This window comes from Oryctolagus cuniculus, chromosome 8 (assembly GCF_964237555.1).
Source record: "Oryctolagus cuniculus chromosome 8, mOryCun1.1, whole genome shotgun sequence".
NCBI lineage: Eukaryota > Metazoa > Chordata > Mammalia > Lagomorpha > Leporidae > Oryctolagus > Oryctolagus cuniculus.
Genome location: NC_091439.1, coordinates 13,295,947 through 13,318,722, shown reverse-complemented (window position 1 = coordinate 13,318,722; position 22,776 = coordinate 13,295,947). Strand labels below are relative to the sequence as shown.

The 22,776-nt window shown below is 46.5% G+C and overlaps 1 protein-coding gene across 13 annotated transcripts in view; it reads right to left on the bottom strand.

The window, feature by feature from the left end:
* Nucleotides 1-19,896, bottom strand: part of SH3D19 (SH3 domain containing 19) — a 200,959-nt gene extending 181,063 nt beyond the window's left edge. For 4 of the 13 annotated variants that reach the window (XM_051819350.1, XM_017347299.2, XM_051819351.1 and 1 more), the window contains exon 1: nucleotides 19,533-19,892. Coding sequence is in view for 5 of the 13 variants with exons in the window: in XM_051819352.2 (XP_051675312.1) it covers nucleotides 19,533-19,644 (112 nt within the window). In the remaining 8 variants the exon portion in view is untranslated. Of the gene's footprint in view, nucleotides 1-19,532 lie in introns of all 13 variants that reach the window. The other 9 variants (XM_008267339.4, XM_070047425.1, XM_008267341.4 and 6 more) reach the window with 4 other exon arrangements.
* Nucleotides 19,897-22,776: the final 2,880 nt, after the last annotated feature.

Below are 22,776 nucleotides of genomic sequence, written 5' to 3'. Positions count from 1 at the left end.
AGGAGAAAGTATTTTCAGATCACATATCCAACAAAGGATTTGAACACAGAATAAACTCTCAAATCTCAATAATACAGGAAGTAAGGACCCAGGGTACAGAGGAAGGAACAAAGTTCATTTGGATTTTTTTTTTTCATTTGGACATTTATATCATCATTCACTCATAGGCCATACAAAATTACCAACTTAAAAATTAGCCTGCTATGGATTTATTGAATTTCAAGTCCCATCTGAGGTTGCCTTGCTGGAACCAGGCCAAATAAGTTCACACTTTATATAGCCATGGCCAGCTGTTCCCCACCCACATCTGAGTATATGAGTTTGATTCCATACTCTAGTCCTGACTCCAGCTTCCTGCTAATGCAGATCCTGGGAGATGGCTGAGATGGCTCCTGCACTTGGGCCCGGCCATCCAAGTGGGTGACCCAGTTGGAGGTTCAGACTCCTGGCTTCCACCTGGCCCAGGTCTGGCTGTTGCAGGCATCTGGGGAGTGAACCTGCAGATGGAAGATCTCTCCCTCCCTGCCTTTCAAATAAGTAAAACTAAATAAACTTTACTGAAGATGATAGATGATAGAGAATCGAACTTCAACTTAACTTCTCTTTACCCCACTTTTCTCATCTTAAAAGCAGGATAAAAAAAACCCTGCCTTGCAAGGGCTGTTAGGATTACAGAGTTCCTCCCATATGAGAGAACTTCAAAGAGTTCACAAAAAATGTAATTAAAAGATTAAAAGGTTAACTTCGGCGCAAAAGTTGTGAAATACATGCACTTAATATTTTTCCCATGAACTTTTTGAGGCCCTCATACATTAAGCACTAAATAAATGAATGATAAAATATTTTGCTCAGGTATGTTAAAAAGTTGGTACTTTTTCTCTCTCTCTGCCTCTCCTCTCTGTGTAACTCTGACTTTCAAATAAATAAATAAATCTTTAAAAAAAAGTTGGTACTTTTTAAAAAACTTACTATGTATGTAAGAAAGATAGGGACTCAATCTAAAAAGAATGCAGGAATACTGGAATTAAAACCCCTAATTCTTCCTTATCTTCATTAAACATTCATTGGAACTCCATGAGGTGGTCAACACCAAATTATGTTCTGCAAGGTTCACAAAACCCCAACGCTCAAGAAGCTATTGAAAGGTTTGCTGGAATGTCTAGTAAGTATGTGCCATGTTTGACACTCATAGCAAACGTGCTCTAATGCAGGATGAAGTTTAAATGTCCAGGATCACTGCGCCCCCGGAAAACTCCTTTGCCAAGTCACATAAAGTCCGCCCACACTGGACTTGGGCCTCCTCTTGCCGCTCTGCTCCATTCTTTCTCAGAAACATCTTCACCATCCATGCCCACCCTTGAGCAGTGGGGCGGAAGTGGGGCTTTTTCTATTTTTTAAGATTTATTTCGGGGTCCCACGCTGTAGCACAGTGGGTAAAGCCACTGTGTGCAGTGCCAGCATCCCATATGGGAGCTGGTTCGAGTCCCGACTGCTCCACTTCCAATCCAGCTCTCTCCTTCGGCCTGGGAAAGCAGCAGAAGATGGCCCAGGTCCTTGCGCCCCTGCACCTGCGTGGGAGACCTGGAAGAAGCTCCTGGCTCCTGGCTTTGGATCGGCGCGGCTCCGGCCGTTGCGGCCAATTAGGGAGTGAACCAGCGGATGGTAGACCTCCCTCTCTCTTCCTCTCTGTAACTCTGCCTTTCAAATAAGTAAATCTTTTTTAAAAATTTATTTCATTTAAAGTCAGAGAGAGGGAGAAAGGGACAGAAAAACGAGAGAAATTCCATCATTGGTTCACTCCCCAAATGGCCAAAAAGGGCCAAAGGTGCGGCAAGCCAGGAGCCAGGAGCTTCTCCCGGGTCTCCCACGGGGCGCAGGGGCGCAGGGGCGCAGGGGCCCAGGCTCAGCAGCAGGGAGCTGGGTCGGCAGTGGAGCAGTCAGGACTCCAACCCGTGCCTGTACGCACCTGCCCGCAGCGGCTTAACCCACTAAACCACAATGCCAACCGCCCCAAGGAAGCGGGGCTTTTAAAACAAAGCAGCACCTGTGTACAATCATTCCTGAAGCCCACTACCATCCTCCTGGTGTCTCCCTCCTTACCTGAAGATTCGCCTTCCCCACACCTGTATTGCGACTGGACAATGCCATTCACTCGGACCCAAGATGGCAGCAGCTCGCGAGACTCCAGGCCGCGGGCACCGAGAACAGCGCTCCCCCGGAGAGGGGCGTCTGGCGCCTGCCGGCCAGGTCCCGGGGGTCCTCAGCTGTGAGTCCCCGGCCCCAGAGGACAGACCTCTGCGCCCAGGAGCCCGAGGCCCCACATGGCCGCCTGAAGGTCGCGACTAAGAGCCCCCGGGAAAGCAGCTGGGACGGCCTCTGCACACCGTACTGGCCATCACGAACCGCTCCGCAGGTCAAAGCCAGGGGCTGGCCCTCTTTCTGGCACCAGGTGGCACACATGTAAAACTCGGGGGACTAGCGGGCAAACTGGAAAACGTGTCGTCCTAGCGCATGACTGCGTAAGGTTTCCCCTCAACAGGGTGGGCCGCAGGAAGAGGAGGGGCTGGCTTCCCAACCTTGCGTGGTAAGGAGTCCGGTTAGAATAAAATGTAACTGAGCTAAAAATAAGCAAGTGCTGGGTTAAGGTTCTGTTTTGTTTTGTTTAATCCAAGACTAGTTGTGGTGCTGTGGGTTAAGCCATGGCTCGGGAGCCGGCATGTCTTATCAGAGCACTGGTTCTGGTCCCGGCTGCTCCGCTTCCCATCCAGCTCCCTGCTAATGGTACCCGAGAAGGCAGCTGGATGATGGCCCAAATGCTTGGGCCCCAGCACCCACGTGGGAGACATGGATAGAGATCCAGGTTCCTGGCTTCAGTATGGCCCAGCCCTGGTTGTTGCAACCATTTGGGGAGTGATTGAGCTGGCAGGAGATCCCTCCGCCTGCCCCCCAACTCTGCCTGTCAAATAAAATGTTATTAAAAAAATTTCATTAATATTTTATTTGACAGCCTAAGTACGGAACATACCTGCTGTGCATTGTCCTGAGTTACACGGATATAACAATGAATAAAATCTCACGAAACTCCCACTGTAGAGTGTTTGAGGGTATGTATGCATGGAGTCTGCCTGAAGTTGGCAGACCCTCGCTCCATTCTGAGAAACCTCAGGATAACACCCTCTACCACACACACACATATACACATCCCTACACACTGCCACCTCAAGGTCCCACCTGACACAAGGAGTCACTGTGGGTACCCCAAGACTCTAGCATCCTGCCCCAGCAAAGGTACCTGGGATGGGTCTGAAAAGGCAGCTACCTATAGGTATGCCATAGACCTGGGAGATAAAGGGGCCAGGACTGTGGTTGGTCAATATACTTAGAGCCTCCTTCTGGGGGAGACTGTGAGAAAAACAAGAGAGCTAATCACTCAGTACCTCCAGAAGCCATGGAAGAGACAAACTGAGCCACAACCTGTATATATGTAGAATAAACCTCCATCAGTTCAAAGTAGCAGAACAGGCCTCTTTCTCACAAGCTCAAACTAACACAGTGCCCTCCACTTTCTCCAACGGCAGTTCACTATACTATTCTCTATCCAGAACCAATTTTGTCTGTAATAGAAAGATTGAATAATGCCCATTATACATGGTTAAGCTGCCACTTACAACACCAGCATCCCATACTAGAGGACTGGTGTGAGTCTCAGCTGCTCTGCTTCTGATCCAGCTCCCTGTTAAAGTGCCTGGTACAGCAGCAGATGACGGCTGAAGTACCTGGGCCCCCGCCACCCACATGGGAAACCAGGATGGAGTTATGGGCTCCTGGCTTCAACCTGGGCTAGCCCCAGCCATTGTGGTCGTTCAGAGAGTAAACCAGCGGATGAAACATCTGTGTGTGTGTGTGTGTGTGTGTGTGGTTCTGCCTTTAAAGTAAATAAGCCTTAAAAAAATTATCTCATGCCTGTTAGGATGGCTATTATCAAACAGTCCAAAGATAAGTATTAGCCACAATGTGGAGAAAAGAGAACTCCTGCATTGTTGGTGGAAATGTAAATTGGTACAATCATTCCAGAAAACACTAAGAAGTTTCTCTAAAAAAAAAAAAAAAAAATTAAAAATAAGGAGCCAGTGCTGTAGTGCAGCGGGTTAAAGCTCTGGCCTGTGGCACCAGCATCCTATATGTGCACCAGTTCAAGTTCAGCTGTTCTGCTTCCAATCCAGCTCTCTGTTGTGACCTGGGAAAGCAGTGGAAGATGGCCCAAGTGCTTGGGCCCCTGCACCCACGTGGGAGACCATGAAGAAGCTCTTGGCTCCTGGCTCTGGATCAGCACAGCTCTGACCATTGCGCCCATTTGGGAAGTAAGCCAGTGGGTGGAAGCTCTCTTTCTCTCTCTGCCTCTGCAACTGTGCTTTTCAATTAAATAAACCTTCAAAAAAATTAAAAACAGAACTACCAAATGATCCAGCAACCTTACTTCTGGGTATACATCCAAGGGAAATAAAAATCTATCTTCAAAAGATATCTGCATTCTCATGATAACTGAGGCATTACTCACAATAGCAAACCACCTAATGGAAACAACCTAAGTGATGTACAATGGAATGTTACTTGGCATTTTTTTTTATTTGAATGGCAGAGAGACAGATCTCCCATTTGCTGGTTTACTGCTCAAATGACCACAACAGCCAGTTCTGGGCCAGGCCAAAGTCAAGAGCCCAGAACTCCACCCAGATCTCCCACATAAGTGTCAGGGACCCAAGTATTGGAGCCATCACCTGATGCCTTCCAAGATGCACATTAGCAGGAAGCTGGATCGTAAGAAGAGTAGCAGAGACTCAAAACCAAGTAGCCGGCGCCACGGCTCAATAGGCTAATCCTCCGCCTTGCGGTGCCGGCACACCGGGTTCTAGTCCCGGTTGGGGTGCTAGATTCTGTCCCGGTTGCCCCTCTTCCAGGCCAGCTCTCTGCTATGGCCCGGGAGTGTAGTAGAGGATGGCCCAAGTCCTTAGGCCCTGCACCCACATGGGAGACCAGGAGAAGCACCTGGCTGGCTCCTGCCTTCGGATCAGCGCGGTGCGCCAGCTGCGGTGGCCATTGGAGAGTGAACCAATAGCAAAAGGAAGACCTTTCTCTCTGTCTCTCTCTCTCACTATCCACTCTGCCTGTCAAAAAAAAAAAAAAAAAAACAACAAACAAAAAAACAAAAAAAACAAGTAGTGACTTAACCACTGAACCAAATGCCTTTTAAAAAGAAGAAAATCCTGCCATTTGAAACAACGTGGATAAACCTAGAGTCCATTATGCTAAGTGAAATAAGACAGATGCAGAAAGACCAATAGTGCCCCCCCACACAAAAAAACAAAAAACTATAGAAACAGTGGTAGAGTGGCTACTGGGGACTACAGGGAGAGGGTACAGTGGATAGAAGAGATGGGAAATGCTGGTCAAAGGGTACACACTTTCATCCGCAAGATGAGTAAGTTTTGGAGATGTAGCAGTCATCATGGTGAGCACAGGCACTAACAATGTATTGTATACTTGAAATTTCTGAGAGATTTCTAAGTATTCTTACATATACACGAAAGGGAAATATGTGAGGTGATATGTTAATAACTTGATTTTAATAATAATTTCATAATGTATATATAAAGACATATGCATTTTGAATACATACGATTTTTATTTGTCAGTAAGCTAGGAAAGAAAAAATGCACAGAGGATTTGGTTTACTAAATTTGGTTTACTAAAAGTCATCATGTCAATTACTAATAATTTTTTTAAACATCCAACTTAGGGGCTGCCGTTGTGGCATAGCAGGTAAAGCCATTACCTCTCACTCTGGCATCCCATATGGACACCAGTTCATGTCCTGGCTGCTCCACTTTTTTTTTTTTTTTTTTTTTTTAACAGGACAATGAGAGAGAGAGACAGAGAAAGGTCTTCCTTTGCCGTTGGTTCACCCTCCAATGGCCGCTGCAGCCAGCGTGCTGCGGCCAGCACACCGCGCTGATCTGAAGGCAGGAGCCAGCCAGGTGCTTCTCCTGGTCTCCCACGGGGTGCAGGGCCCAAGTACTTGGGCCATCCTCCACTGCACTCCCTGGCCACAGCAGAGAGCTGGCCTGGAAGAGGGGCAACCGGGACAGAATCCGGCACCCCAACCGGGACTAGAACCTGGTGTGCCGGCGCTGCAAGGTGGAGGATTAGCCTATTGAGCCGCGGTGCCGGCCATGGCTGCTCCACTTTTAATCTAGCTCCCTGCTAATGGCCTTAGAAAAGCAGTTGAGGATGGTTCCTGGCTTCAGCCTGCTCAGCTCTGGCTGTTGCAGCCATCCAGGCAGTAAATCATTGCATGGGAGTATCTCTGGCTTCATGGCATAGTGGGTAAAGCCACCACATGCAGCAACTGCATCCCTTTTGGGTGCCAGTTTTTATCCCGGCTGCTCCACTTCCCATCTAGTTCCCTGCTGATGGCCTGGGAAAGCAGCAGAAAATGGCCCAAGTGCTTGGACCCCTGCACCCACATGGGAGACCCAGATGAAGCTCCTGGCTTCAGCCTGCCCTCGTGCTGGCCCTTGCAGCCATCTGAGGAGCAAACCAGCAGATGGAAGATCTGTCTCTCTTTGTCTCTCCCTCTCTGTCTGTAACTCTTTCAAAATAAATCAATCTTTTAAAAAATTAATCTTAAAAAATAAATAAAATGTTCAGTTTATAAAATATTACACTGAAATTATTCAACATCATATTTTTCAATAGGGTAGTAAGCCAGTGGTTCTCACCTCACATAAAACTTCAAAAATCCTGTTGCTCAGCATATATTCCAGAAGTAATTAAGAGGAAGGAAATCTGAGGGTGGGGTCACGAGCACACACCCAGGTGAGTCTGCTGCCCTGCCCACAGCAGAGGTCACTGCAGGCCCTGTTACCGACAGCATGGACCAGAGACTGGCAGCAACAGCACCTGGAACTTCTGAGAATGTAGTCTCAGGGTCACCCCAAACCTACTCATCAGGGCCTGCACTTCAGCGAGATCTCCAGGTGATCTGTAGGCATATTAAAGTTTAGAGAAACTCTGTTCAGGGTTCCTACTGCTACAAAAATATGAGAGATACTGTGCCATGTTATAAAGTGGGATACCTCCAGAAATGTTCTATGAAGAGAAAATAGGATTAGAAGAGGTGGAAGATAAAATGTTGTTTGTGATGTTAAGGCATTTCACACTGTTATGCATCTAATTAAAAGTAATATTCAAATGCAAGCCTGCACATTTTAAAACTTGCAGTAACACTCCTTGTTCCAGGTGAATTCCATTTACTGGCCACTCCCTGCACTGGAGATAGTTATACCTTAACCAAGCAATCTCCAGATAGCTCCAGTTGTCCCCACTAAGCTAGCATTGCATGTTGAGGAGGGCACTTGGGAAGGAATGAACAAATAAGGGGTGCGGTAGTAAGGGATCATGTACATGGGTGAGCCCCATGCTGGGAGCTTTCCAGTGTTATGTGAACTATTTGGAAATGGTGACACTGATTGACAGAAAAACTGATTTCTACCTCTTATGGAAGCACTTTCTTCTGTGACCCTTGTTCTTGGCCAGACCTCAAAGAAAAAGTATTTAGCATTTATCTTCAACTATGATGACTCTCTGATTAATGTTATCTTCCAGAAATAAAATTCCAGTACAATGGAGGCAGCCATATTGAAAAACAAATGAACTTGCAATGCCATGCAGCAGCCCTGGAATGCAATACAGAGCTCATAAACAATGCAATTCTTGATTTGCTTGCTTGCATCAGGGCAGGAACAAAAGCACCTCCCTTCACAGCTCCTATTCATTTATTCTGAATTAAGCTGGTACTAGGCAAGATGACAGAACCAGATGACTGTGTTTTCAGATTCAATAGGCTTCCTTTCCAACACCCTTAAACTTGTCCAAGGATGACCCCAACACCCTTCAAGAACTATAAACCACTCTTATGAGTTTACAAGCATGTTCCCCATAATGAGGCTACAGAAAAGATGCACAATTCCCATCTCCAAGATGCAAAAGCTGGGAGGCAGGGAGGGAGGGAGGGTGGGTGTCATACAACCTAAGAGATTTGTCCATGGTCACACAATAATAAAAATTCAGAGAATAGGAACAAGACTCTAGGTAAGCCAGGGTAACCTCATGTTGACAAGATGCATTATAGTAAAAAAAAAAAAAAAAAAAAAAAAAAAGATGCATTATAGTGTAGGGTAAGTGGAGGGAGACAAGATCAACTGAGAATGTCCATCAGTTAGGAAATGCATTCAGTTACCAATTACCGAAGCCCAAGATAAGGTGACTTAAACAAGGCAGGGTGTATTTTTCCTCAAAGGAAGAGCCAGGCAATCAAAACTCATTTGGTGACTCTACAATCATCAAAGACTGAGATTCCATCTATTGTTCCGCCCCACCGTTCTCAGCGCCTGGCTTCCGTCCTCAAGGTAACTTCATGGCCCAGGATGGCTACTGAAAGCTACACATCCTTGTTCCTGGTAGGTGGTAAGGAGAAAGGGCATTCCGTACAGCTGAGTCAGCTCCTTCTGAGGAACACTCAAGCTTCATGGGTGAGCACACCGCCACACCCCAAACTATAGGAGCTCCACTTCCTAAGGAAGAAGCAGGCAACTAGGAGTCTGTGCCACAGAAGCCCATTCTGTCACTCACCAGCTATGTGACCTGGAGAACATCTTCCTCGGTGAACCGAAGGAAACAGTCACACCTACTTCACAGGAATGGTAAGCAGACTAAATGAGAAAAACACATGTGAAACAACTGGAATATTACCTGGCACCCAGTGTGCAATAAATATCAACTCGATGTCATGTGATTATCCTAGTCCAGTGCTTTTTCAAATTCCTCTCCTACTCTAGCTTCCTCTCCATTTCCAAAACTGGAAAGGAATTTATATTAGTCATTTGTACCTACTGATACTCTATTGTGAATGAGTCTCAGGCATAGGTCACTTCAATTAGACATATAAATTTCATGCCTTTTGCTTCTAATTTGAAAGTAAATGCTACACATCAGCACACACTGATATTCTGGATAGGATTCGTGTAGAGGAATTGAACTTGTAAAGGCAATTCCAATGTATACCTTTAACACTGAAAAAACAGAGGGAGGGATTAAAAATTAATGATCTCTCCCATGTAAAAGAATTCCCAAAAATGTTATGTAAGTATTCCTCTTTAAACAAATACTACAATGAGGAAGACATCTGGCCGAGTAGTTGACACTGCTTGGGATGCCCACAACCCATACTGGGGTGCCTGGGTTGCAGTCCCAGTTCCACTTCCAATTTAAGCTTGCTGCTAATGCACACTGGGTCCCTGTCACTCACATGGGAGACCCAGACTGAGTTCCCAGCTCTGGGCCTCAGCCTGCAGCCCAGGGCATTGGCAGGCATTTGGGAGTGAACCAGCAGACGAGGCAAACTCTCTCATGCCCATTCTCACCCTCCCTCCCTTCCTATTTTTCTCCCTCTACCTCTTCCTATCTCTTTCTGCCTCTCAAATTTAAAAAAAAATTTTTTTTTTAATTTTACAGAGGGGGCCTGCAGGACAACTCATGCTACGGTAATGGACCTCTCCAAGGGAGGCAGAGTTGTGCCTGCTGTGCCGTCAGCCTCTCCTTCACGGATGAAGGAGTTCAGAAGGAAGCCAGGAGGAAGATCTAATTCAGCACATTGGCAAACTTCTATAAACCAAGTCAGAAGTTAACTTTCTTCTAGTCTCCTAGACTCATAAAATGTAAAGTTGGAAGCCTCATGCCTTCATTTAATAAAGCAAAAACTAAGGCCCAGAAAGATGCTGTAAACTGCTGATGGCTACAATGCTAATGAGAGAGGGAGACAGAAAGCATCAGAGCCAAGCATTCATAGACTTAATCTCTAAGTACCATTGGAGGCAAAGCTGCACTGACTTGAGGGAAAACAGAGTGAATACATCGCCCCCAGATCGTAACATGCCAATGAAGCTGTAGAAGTGCTCCATGAACAATGTCAGAAAGGGAAAAAACAGAATGAAGGGATGCACCCTGCTCAAAAGTAGGCTGTAAAATCATCAACTTCACCTCTGTTACACTGATAGCACTTCGAACATCACTGCTGGTATCACAAAAATTAGCTTTTCATTTGTGATGATAAAAGCCCAGGGACCAGAGCTGTAGCACAGCAGGTTAAGCCACCACCTGCAATGGGTTCGAGTCCCAGCTGCCCCATTTCTGATCCAGCTCCCAGCTAATGTGCCTGGGAAAGCAGCAAAAGATGACCTCAAGTATTTGGGCCCCTGCTATCCACTTGGGAGACCTGGAAGAAGCTCTGGGCTCCTGGCTCTGGCCTGGTTCAGCCCCAGCCATTGCAGCCCTTTGGGAAATGAACCAGCAAGTGCAAGACTGTCTCTCCCACTCTATGTATAACTGTCTTTCAAATAAGTTAAAAACAAAAAATAATTTTTTTTAAATAAAAAGGTAAAGCTCAGCATCACCAAATGAAGAACTAATCTAAGTATTTGGGGTCTTACGCGATCAAGATATTTCCAAGATTTGCAAGAACTCCAAAGCAAAGCAACTACACTGAATTATTAAATGGTGAAATTTCAGATTTACCCTTTTTCCTCTGCCACCATGAAGCCAAAACTATTCCCAAATGAAGAAAAGCACAGACTCAACAAAGGGTCAGATATCTTAACAACAATAAACAAAAAGTAGACATGAAATAAACAGTAATAACTATGTAGTTACCTACTCTGTGTGCTTGGCCATGTTCTCAGGACATTTATATAATATATATACACACATACATATACACACACACAAATTAATTTAATCCTCGAGCCCTATGCAATAGGCTTTCTTATTATTTCCACTTTATGAGTAAAGAAGGAAAGCAGAGAGCTGAGGTAACGTGTCCAAGGTCAGGAAGTTAGCAACTGGAGAGCCAAGAAATGAACCAAGAGTCTGGTCCTCTTGTGTTAGCGTCCGTTTGACAGTAACCGCCGGCCCTAATACACTACTTAATATGCCTAGTTCTCTTCTTTAAAGTGTATTAGGGCCGGCGCCGCGGCTCAATAGGCTAATCCTCCGTCTTGCGGTGCCGGCACACCGGGTTCTAATCCCGGTCGGGGCGCCGGATTCTGTCCCGGTTGCCCCTCTTCCAGGCCAGCTCTATTGCTGTGGCCAGGGAGTGCAGTGGAGGATGGCCCAAGTGCTTGGGCCCTGCACCCCATGGGAGACCAGGAGAAGCACCTGGCTCCTGCTATCAGATCAGCGCGGTGCGCCAGCCGCAGCGCACCGGCCGCGGCGGCCATTGGAGGGTGAACCAACGGCAAAAGGAAGACCTTTCTCTCTGTCTCTCTCTCTCACTGTCCACTCTGCCTGTCAAAAAAAAAAAAAAAAAAAAGTAAAGTGTATTAGTCTTCTCTATAAAAGCAGGGAGCCTTTGTCTCATGTCTCTTTCTATTCCCAGTATTTTCTGCATTCATTATATTGACGGGGTCAACCAGACAGGTCCACTTAAAGAATCTCGTGAGTGCAGCATTTTTAAATAACATATAAATATGTCCAGTTTCCATGGGACTTAAAATAACTTTCTCAAAATAAATTAAATAATTTTGGAATCACAATAACAAAAAAAACTGGAAGCCCAGAAAAACGAATGCAATTCTCAAAACCAACTAACTAGAGAGAAGCTCTGAAGAATATGAGCTGGAATGCTAAGTGTATAAATTAAAAGAAATCCTAGTTTATGACTTGTGACACACAGCAGACATAACTGAGTTGCAGCTATCTGTAGTGGTGTGATTCTAGATGAAGTCTTCTAGCACCTCTGAGACTCCGTTTACACATCTTTAAAGTGGGAATAATAAGGCTTGAAGACTCCCCTCTCAGGTTGTTGTAAAAGTCAAACTAAATGAGGTTGTGTAAGCCCTTCTAAGCCAAAAACTACCAGATACAGTGAAGTATTGCTAAATATAGCAGCCAACATACAGGTATAAGTGTTTGGAGCATCAACATTAACCGACTTCTACTAGTAGTCAGCGTGATGGCCTAGAAAAACACAGACTTTCACTTAAAAAAAGACCTGGATTCAAGCTGAATCCATACCATAAACCATATACCATACCAAATACCAGCTGAGGGACCTTAAGCAAGTTTCTGAGCCTTGTTTTTTTTTAATTATAAAATATAAAATCTATTTTATTTATATTTATATATAAATGTACATAATACATTTTATGTTATTACTATATATTTATAAAATATAAAATTTTACCTATATAGAAATTATATAAATATGTAAATGAGAACCACCTGAGATGTGGCAAACACCATGATTGTTATTCTGTGCCCTTAAACTGATCATATTGAAGTTATTTTACTCAAGGCACAAAAGCCAACAGTCACCGATGCTCTTTGACTTGCATCCCAATAAACCCATAATCAGTTGAAAATATTCCAAGTCAAAAATGCACTACATACACCTACCCTATTGAATATCATAGCTTGGCAACACAGCACACTACAGCATGTCAGCTATGTCCCCTCAGGATCACAGGGTTGACTGGGAGCTGCAGCTGCTGCCCAGCATTGATGAAGACTTTACCATGTATCACCAGCACGGGGAAAATCAAAATCCAAAGTACAGTTGCTACCGAATGCCTACTGCTGTCACACTATTGTAAAGTCAAAAAATTGGTAAATCAAACTGTCATCAAGTCAGGCAGGGACCATCTGTGTGTCAATCCTTCCTGGGTTGACCATAAACACATTAAAATACATTTTTTCCTATTTTATTAGGCCCTATTATTCGGCTGCCACTCTTCCAGGTTATCTCGGGGAGGAGCCACCATTTTGCATACCTGCCCTGCGGAGGAGTGACATAAATCTGCTCTAGTTCTGTTTGAGAGCCTAAGGACAGCTAGGACACTTCTCCCCAAAGAAAGCTACAGGGGCAGGCACTTGGCTTAGCGGTTATGACGCCCATGGGAGGCCCACATCCCATATCACAGTGCCTGGATTTAAGTCCCAGTTCCACCATCCAGTTCAGCTTTCTACTACTGTGCATCCTGGGGAGCAGCCATAGAACAGCTCAAGTACTTGGGTCCAGGCTCCTGGCTTCGACATGGCCTAGCCCTGGCTGTCTGCAGGCATTTGGGGAGTAAGTCAGCAGACAAGAGCTCTCTGTCTCTCTTCCTCTATTACTCTGCCTTTCAAATAAATAAAAATATTGTTTAAAATATTTTTTTAAAAAAATAGCCACAAAGTTTTTAAGACTCAAGAAATGAGGTATAGGTGAATATTTTCATGACTTTGGGTTAGGGATAACATTCTTAATCAAGGGAGAAGGGGAAGATAATTTATAAAGGGAAAGATTCACAAATGAATCTACATTAAAACAAACTGTCACGTCAAAAGAAACCATAAAGCAAATGAAAAATAAGCCACAGAATGGAAGATGATATTTATAATACATAACCAACAAAAGTTGAGGCTCCAGGGTACAAGTGTTTAGCCTAGTGATTAAGATACCCATGTCCCACATAGGGGTGCTTCGGTTCAATTCCCAACTCTGGCTCCTGACTCCAGGTTCCTGCCAATGCAGACCCTGGGAGGCAGCAGTGATGGCTCAAGTACTTGTGTTCCTGCCACTCACCCATATGGGAGACCTGGACTGAGTTCCTGGTTCCTGGTTTTAGGCTGGCCTCAAACCTGGCTGTTGCAGGCATTTGAAGAATGAACCAGAAGATGGGAACTCTCTGTGTGTGGCTCTCTCTGTCTCTTTGTCTCTCAAATTAATTATTTACAATAACAGACAAAATATGGTATACTGATGCAATGAAAACAAACTTCAGCTACATGTAACCACATGAATAAATCATGCAAACAGTGTTGAATGAAAAAAGCATGAGTCAGAAGCAGTGGTTTTGGCATAAGCATCAGTAGCCTTTATCCTCCCTTCCCCCACTCCAAGGTCAGGGGCAAGCTGTCCTTCCACTCGGGAGACTAGCCATCCTGATTTGCCCTCAAGTGAAGGATTTCCTGGGATGGGAAACTTTCCATTGTAAAAGCTAGGACAATGCCAGGAACATTAAGAAGAGCTGGTCACCCCATCTTCCTCCTATTCTCCCCTACCCTTGCCTAGCAGTAACTAACACACTGGCACTAACACACCAAACTTGGCTGCACAGAAAGAGATGAAGAACATTCAATTAGTGATACAAAGAAGAAAATCAACCACACAGAACGAAGCTGATGTTAAACACTGGGCTGCGTCAATCAGCCATGAAATCCTTTAAGCTGCTGAGGAAGCCCACAATGGACACTAAGTCCCCTGTGTTAGTCGGTGGGAATCTCCATGTTTATCTCATGGTCTCTCATCAGGCCTTTTCAAAAGGCCAAATTTACTGAAAGAACAATTTCTTAGAATTTAAGCCTCCATGTTGGGTGTGATTTCGCTCTTAATTACAGCAATTTGCAAAAAGCATCACCCCTTGTGATCCAGTAGCATCTCTATCACCCGGGGGAACATACTAAAAATGAGTGTTCTGGCCGGCGCCGCGGCTCACTAGGCTAATCCTCCGCCTAGCGGCGCCGGCACACCGGGTTCTAGTCCCGGTCGGGGTGCTGGATTTGTCCCGGTTGCCCCTCTTCCAGGCCAGCCCTCTGCTGTGGCCAGGGAGTGCAGTGGAGGATGGCCCAGGTGCTTGGGCCCTGCACCCCATGGGAGACCAGGAAAAGCACCTGGCTCCTGGCTCCTGCCATCGGATCAGCGCGGTGCGCCGGCCGCAGCGCGCCGGCCGCGGCGGCCATTGGAGGGTGAACCAACGGCAAAGGAAGACCTTTCTCTCTGTCTCTCTCTCTCACTGTCCACTCTGCCTGTCAAAAAAAAAAAAAAAAAAAAAAAAAAAAAGAGTGTTCTCAGGACTGCTACTCTGTATCAAATCAGGCAATTAGGATCTTGGACATTACCAACCACAGTGAATATTTCACAGAATAGATTCACAATCTTTAGCAGCAGCAGCTGAAACTGAAACAATGGTACACTCTCCGCTCCCCAGGGATCCTTCCTACACCTGCCCAGAAAAATCTCATGAGCCATGAATTCCTACAGGATTACTTTTCACTAAGGAGCAGGCATTTAGTGTAGTGGTTAAGACACTTGCATCCCACATCAGAGGGAGTACGATGTCCAGCTCTACTTTCCTGCTAATGGTAACCCTGGGAGGCAGTGGTGATGGCTCAAGTTGGGCTCCTGTCTCCCACATGGGAGAACTGGATTGTATCCCTGGGCTCCCAGATGCTGTAGGCATTTGGCCAGTGAACCAACAGATGGGAGTTTTCTCTCTCACTCTGTCCCCCTCAAATAAGTAAACAAAAAAGAACTAACTTTCAGTGAACTGATCCTTAGCACTTGGTTGCTCCTACAATTCTGCAAAGAGTCAACTGGACTTTTCGTTTATTTTTGCATCACGTTGAAGATTATAGGAGTAAAGCTGAGGCACAATGGATTAAGCTGCTCTTAGGATGCCCTCACCCCACATTACAGTGGCAATTTGAGTGCTGCTTATTGCGCTTCTGATCCAGTTTCTTGCTAATGAATCCTTGGGAGGAAGCAGATGATGGCTCAAGGGCTTCATCCCTTGCCACTCATGTGGAAGACTTGGATGAAGTTCTAGGCTCCTGGCTTTGGCCTGGCTCATTCCCAGCTGTTGTGGGCATTTGAGGAGTAAACCAGAAGATGGGAAATCTCTCCCTCTCTGTCACACAATTTCCAAGTAGATAAAAAAAAAAAAAAAACATTTTTTTAAAAGAAAAAAAACTAGAAACAGACTAAAAATATAACTTATTTTAAATGCTAGAGAAATAAAAATATTTTAATATTTTATGAAGGCAAGCACCAAATCAACTATCATCCCATACTGAAAGATGAAATTGTAACTATACAAACCAATATTCTTTTTTTAAAAAAAAAGATTTATTTATTTATTTGAAAGTCAGAGTTACAGAGAGAGAAGGAAAGGCAGAGCGAGTCTTCCATCCGCTGGTTCACTCCCCAAATGGCTGCAATGGCCAGAGCTGCACCAGTCTGAAGCCAGGAGCCTCTTCTGGGTCTCCCACGTGGGTATAAGGGTCCAAGAACTTGGGCCATCTTCTACTGTTTTCCCAGGCCAAAGCAGAGAGCTGGATCGGAAGTGGAGCAGCCAGGATTCAACCGGCACCCATATGGGATGCCGGCACTGCAGGCGGTGGCTTTACTCGCTATGCCATAGCGCTGGCCCTCCAATATTCTTAACATCATTTTTTTTTTTTTTTGACAGGTAGTTATAGACAATGAGAGGGAGAGACAGAGAGAAAGGTCTTCCTTCCGTTGGTTCACCCCTCAAATGGCCGCTACAGCCGGAGCTTCGCTGATCCGAAGCCAGGAGCCAGGTGCTTCACCTGGTCTCCCATGAGGGTACAGGCGCCCAAGCACTTAGGCCACCCTCCACTGCCCTCCTGGGCCACAGCAGAGAGCTGGACTGAAAGAGGAGCAACCGGGACTAGAACCTGGCGCCCATATAGGATTCCGGCACCGCAGGTGGAGGATTAGCCAAGTGAGCCACGGTGCCAATCCCTCTTAACATCATTTTAAAAACACATTTATCAGGGCCAGCACTGTGGTGTAGCAGGTAAAGCCACTGCCTGTGGTGCTGGCATCCATATGGGCACCCTGGATGCTCCACTTCCCATACAACTGCCTGCTAACACACCTGGGAAAGCAGCAGAAGATGGCCCAAGTACTCAGGCCCACGCACCCACGTGGGAGACCCAGATGTAGCTCCTAAAGGTGTCCTACCAGGACTGTCCTTATGTGATGAGATCTTGCCTGAAGTTCTTGGTCTTCAAATGGAAAGAACTCATTCCAAGACATTTCATAATTTCAAGTTATTACCTGTTTTCTTATGGGTTGATTAAAAGAACAGTCATCTTGAACAAACAAAAAAACAAACTAAAGAATACACACTGCCAAGCATAGTGATTCCACTAACATGAAGTTGTAAAACAGGTAAGGCTCACAACACTGTACAGGGATGCACAAACAGGTAAGGCTCACAACACTGTACAGGGATGCACAAACAGGTAAGGCTCACAACACTGTACAGGGATGCACAAACAGGTAAGGCTCACAACACTGTACAGGGATGCACACGTACTTGGTAAAACTGTACAGAAAAGAAATTAATCACAAAAGTAAAAAACAAGGTTACCTCTAGGGGCAGGAGAAAGGCTACATCTGGGAGCCAGGAACTGCTAATACTCAATTTCTCGTCTTGGTCATGAATTTAGAAAAGTTTTCACTTTATAATTTACAAATGCTGTATACTGATATACATATGTGTGTTGCAAAAATAAATAGATGCCCTTGCACAGTCCCACCTAAATTTAGCAGGCAGTGAAAGCAGGGTTCACAGAGTCCCTCAGGTCCATAAACCCCAAGTTTACAATATCTAGTCTGGTGAGACCAAAGACAAGGAAAATCTTTAGCCTGCATAGAGGTGAGGTGGGAGTGAATGTTGAGAACAGGAAAAGGAAAGATTACAAAGCAGCAGAGGAAACATGAAGCCCCTGGATCCGTTGACACTCTCACTCAGAGAACAACACGGCAGCACAGACATAACCAACAAATGCCCAAGCTTGGTAAGGAATGTGATGGTGTCTGAAAAACATGTGAACTGACTAGGGGAAAGAGAAGCACAGCTTGCCATGTAAACCATTCCATAATTTATCCCCCAAATAAAAGCCCAAACTGCAAGTTTAACCTTCTACCCACTCCGTGATACCGCAGCCCCCTCACCCTGTGGTGAAAAGGGGCACATAAACAGCCAACTGGGAACACTGATTTCTGAGTGCAAAAAGTATATACAATGTCATGTCTCAGCAAAACATTATCACAGAACCTAGAAAACCCTTTGCCAGCCTTGGGAAGTTATGGAACTGGTAAACAACAAGTTACAAAAATAGTCTTTCCACCAGCCTTGGAATATTGCAACTAAATGATAAACATTCATCTGGGTCTTAAGTAGTCTGGACTCTGAAACAGTCCTTTAAATAGAGTATGGGGTTCAGTTTTTGGCTGAAGGTTATAGGCATCCAAGCAAGCCTACGCTGTTTTCAATCAGGAATTCAAGGCAGGTTCATCTTTCTAATATTCCTTCATTGTATTCTTGCAAGAAATATTTACTTACACTGGTAATTACCCATTATTTCACAAGGCCTACGTTTACACCCAACAAAACTATCAATTATTTCCAAAACAATTGGTGTTTATGTAGACTGTCAAATGCCTTATCTTGATGAAAAGTCCTAATAATGGGCATAAGGAATTTTCTGTAAGCTTCCAGGACTCTACCAAGGGCGTCAAATTGACTATTCCTTCACGTTCCGCTCAAGTTCTTTCCTTTTATCCCACTTCCTACACACACACCCCGCCGCGTCTGTTCCCCACGGATCCAAGATTTTCTCTACCAACTCTTCTTAGCGGCCAAGGGTGCCGCAGAGAGCGCTGCTCAGAGCCGGCTGGGGCATTCACCACCTCCCTCTCTCTACAGCAACTCTCCACCAGCGTTCTCATCCCGGTCTTTCTCACTTCCTCCTCTCCTTTTGTCACCATCCCCGAGGTCTGTCCTTCCTTCTTGTTTTCAGATAACTGGGCTCAGCCAGCTGGAACCAAAGGCCAAAGAATTTCCTCTCCATTATATTCGATTAAGAAGGCACCACAAGAGGAAAGAATTGGATCTACACTTAGGCTTCCAATTACGCGTCCAACTGTTAGATCCGTGTTGCTTGTGTGCGCACAAACAACACAGTATCAGGCCCGGAAACGATGCCTTGTGACATGCTTGGATTTTGGACTTCAGTGTAATGGGGCTTAGGGAAAGAGAGTGTGCTCACAAAGTAACTCAAAAGCAAGTCCTATAGAAAACTGCGGAGCTCCGGCCTGGGGGGCGGGGCGGAAACCCCAGGTCCGAAGTCCAAGGGTCGCCGGGTCGCCGACGCCAGCTTGGACTCAGTGCAAAGCACGTGGCTGACCTGGCTGCGGCCGGGGAGGCCAATCCGTCCCGAGGGGTCGCTGTGCACCGCGGCAGCCAGCGCCAGCAAGCGCCCCACCGGCCTCTGACTCATCCCGAGATAAGGAATCGCCCAGGCCACTAATTCCAAGCCTGCAGCTACCGCCGGGATTCAGTCTGCACGCAAACGTCGGGGAGTTTCGGTTCCCGGGCCACTGGCAGGTGGAGACCCTTTTGAATTTCCTCGGGCTCGACCCGAAAGTGAGGCTGAGAATGGAAAGGCTGCTCTACCTTCCTCTCTCCTCTCTCTCGGTCTCCCTCCAGAGTTAAAGGTGCCGGTCCCATCCGGACGGGTAAGAAGGCTGCCGCCGCCCCCGGCAGGACCTGCGGCGGCCCCGCCAGCGCCCTCCTCTCCGTACCCGCCCGCCCCAAGCCCGCCGGCGCCCGCCGCGCCCTCACCTGCGGCCGAGTGGCCGGAGAACGCACGGCCCCGGGCGCGGCGCGGGCCCCCAAGCTCGCGGCGCTCGCGCAGCTCCTCCTCGTCGTCCTCCCGCCGCCGGCCCTCAGCCATGGGCGAGGCGCGGCGGCGCAGCCGGCGACAGCGGGCCCCGGGTGCCGCACGCCAGCACCTTCGGGGCCGGGAAGCCGGGCTGCGGTGACGGCGGCGGCTGAGGAAACGGCCCCCTCAGTGAACTCCACCTGCGGCGGCGGGAGCTGCGGTGTCCCCGCCTCCTCACGGCGCACCGGCGGCCTCTCTCGCCCCGGGCTTTCGCTCGCCCTCTCTCTTCGCCCGTCCCCGCCCCGCCGCGCCGCGGTCCAGCCCGGGACCGGGCGGGTTCGAGCTGGGCCTCGCCTCCTCGGGGAGGGGTCACCGACCACGGAGGCCGTCCCACCGCCGCGCACGCTGGAAACACCCGCTCGACCAAAACAAGCGTGCACAAGATAAATAAACGGGATAGGAAGCGGGCGAAAGAGGAGGTGGCTTGGCCTCTTCCTGCCCTTCCACAACATTCCCGTGTCAACAGGAAACCCATTTGCTTGACGCTTGAACAAAAGGAGGAGGAACCTGTTCTGACCGGGACTTGGGGAGATGGCGCGGCTGGAGCCGCTGAACTTGGGGACGAACTTGCCTCGGAGTTGGGTGGAGCTTCTGCTTTGCACACTGTGTTCTTTCCCTCTTCTCTTCACTCCTTAAAATTTAGCCTCGTTGGAGCACGGAGGATTCCCAGAAAGTAAAACTACTCTGCCCGATACATGATGTTTGTCCAAACCCATAGGTTGTGACACCAACGGTGAACCTCAGTGTCAACCATGAACTTCGGATGAAAATGATAGGTTCAGCAGTCGTATCAAATGTACCAGTCGGGAGGTGGAGGGTGACAGTAACGGGATAGGCTACGCATGTTGTAGGGGCTGGGGTTGTATGGGAATTCTCTGTACCTTCTGCTCAATTTTGCTGAGAACCTAAAACTACAAAAAATAAAGTCTAATTTCTAAAAATTTCAAAACAATAAATGGGAGGTGGCGGGTTAACCTAGTGGTTAAGGTACCTACATCCTGTATCAACAGGACCTGGGTTCAATTTCCAGCTCCGATTCCTGATTCTAGCTTCCTGCTAGTGCACACCCTGGGAGGCAGCAGGTGATCGCTCAAGTAGTTGGGTCTCTGCCACTCAGGTGGGAGACTGGGATTGACTCCCTGGTTCCTGGCTGGGTGTCAAGCATTTGAGGATTTGAACTACTGAGTGGGAGTTCTCTCTGTCCCTCAAATGAATTTCTTTTTAAATTTAAAGATTAAAAAGTCGCTGTGCTCCAGTTACTTTGGGATTAGGAAAGAGCCACAATCCATAAAAAGACGGGCAGAAAAATGTGTTTATGGAATCCTATACCTGATCATTTGTAGAGAGGTGATTTGGCCAAACAGCAGAGCTGTTTGGTTAGCTGGAGTCAGAAACTGTAATTTGGAGCACTTAACTGTGGGACCTAGCCCCTGTGAAAGTTGGGCCGAGATCTGTGGAACAAAAGGTATCAGGCATAGCTGTGTAATGGGCATCTTAGATTCTGCAGGTATGTACTTTTACAGGGAGAGGGACAGAGTCTAGAATCTCACAAGAAAATTCGAGATACCCAGATACACTGCGTGAATAGGAAACTCCTGTGTGAGATGAACAGGCTCTTCTTTTAAGCCTCTTGCTCCATTTCTGAGAGCTCCTAACGTTCAGCATCTAAGAGAGAAAGAAGAAAGGGAGAAAGGGGTCGCTGAAAATAGAACAGCCTGCAGTACCTGAGCGCTGTGCCTTTGTCTTTTCCATTGCGGTTGGTGCTGCCTGAGAAAATCTTCCCGCTTTTAAGCAGATAAGAGCCACAATTGATTTTGGGGAATTGAGGTCAAATCCACAAGTTAAAACATTATTACCTCCTAAGCCGGTACAGAGACAGACACTTGGAGAACTGGAAATTAAACCAGGAAAAGGAGAGTCTCGATGTTTAGGGTTGTTTTAGTTGTTTGGGTTCACTTGAAGTTGAAAGCATATTTGTCATTGCCTTCCAGGAGAAGAAATAATTCAGAAGCTCCTGTCTTGGCAATAACACGACTTTAGTAAGCTATTGGGCTCAGTGTCCACTATTTTTCAGAGTCTTAGGATGGATAATCCTGAGACTTGTTCTGGATCTCCAATACAGCCAAAGCTTGGAAATTCACTTCCTTCTTTTGGGGTGCATGTTCAACCCCTCTACATTCAGCCAACATTTACGGTAACTGTAGTATTGCATGCCAAGCATCACACTAAGCGCCATGGGAAGATTCAAAAAAAGGAATGTATTCACTATTGAGCCCTACAGTGGGAGCTTTTCACATACATTTTTCTCATTTCAAATGAGCAAAACATGGTCCTTGTCCTCTAATGAGAAAGATACATCTACTTTACCATAAAATGAAGAACATTTGGTAAGTTCTACCACAACATTTGGTAAGTTCCTGTCCTTCAGACAGGAGTTCCAAGATAATTCACTAGGGGAAAGAATTGTATTTACAACTGGATAGGCACATGCAGAAAAAGAACTGCAACCCTCATCTGACGCCATGTGCAAAAATGAACTCAAAATGGATATTGACCTAAATGAAGAGCTAGAACTATAAAACTCTTCAAATAAAAATAGGATTAAATATTTGTGACCTTAGGTTGGGAAATGATTTCTTAGATGGGACACAAAAATACATAAATGACAGAAGAAAAAATAAACTGACCGGCGCCATGCCTCAATAGGCTAATCCTCCGCCTTGCGGCGCCGGCACACCGGGTTCTAGTCCCGGTTGGGGCGCCGGATTCTTTCCTGGTTGCCCCTCTTCCAGGCCAGCTCTCTGCTGTGGCCTGGGAAGGCAGTGGAGGATGGCCCAAGTGCTTGGGCCCTGCACCCCATGGGAGATCAGGAGAAGCACCTGGCTCCTGCCTTCGGATAGGCGCAGTGTGCCGGCTGCAGTGCGCTAGCCGTGGCAGCCATCGGAGGGTGAACCAATGGCAAAAAGGAAGACCTTTCTCTCTGTCTCTCTCTCTCTCACTATCCACTCTGCCTGTCAAAAATAAATAAATAAACTGACTTTGACAATATGTAAAACTTTTGTGCTGAGCCAGGCATTGTGGTATATGGGGCTTAGCCACCACCTGGACAACCACATTCCATTTCAGAGTGCCTGGAATTGAATC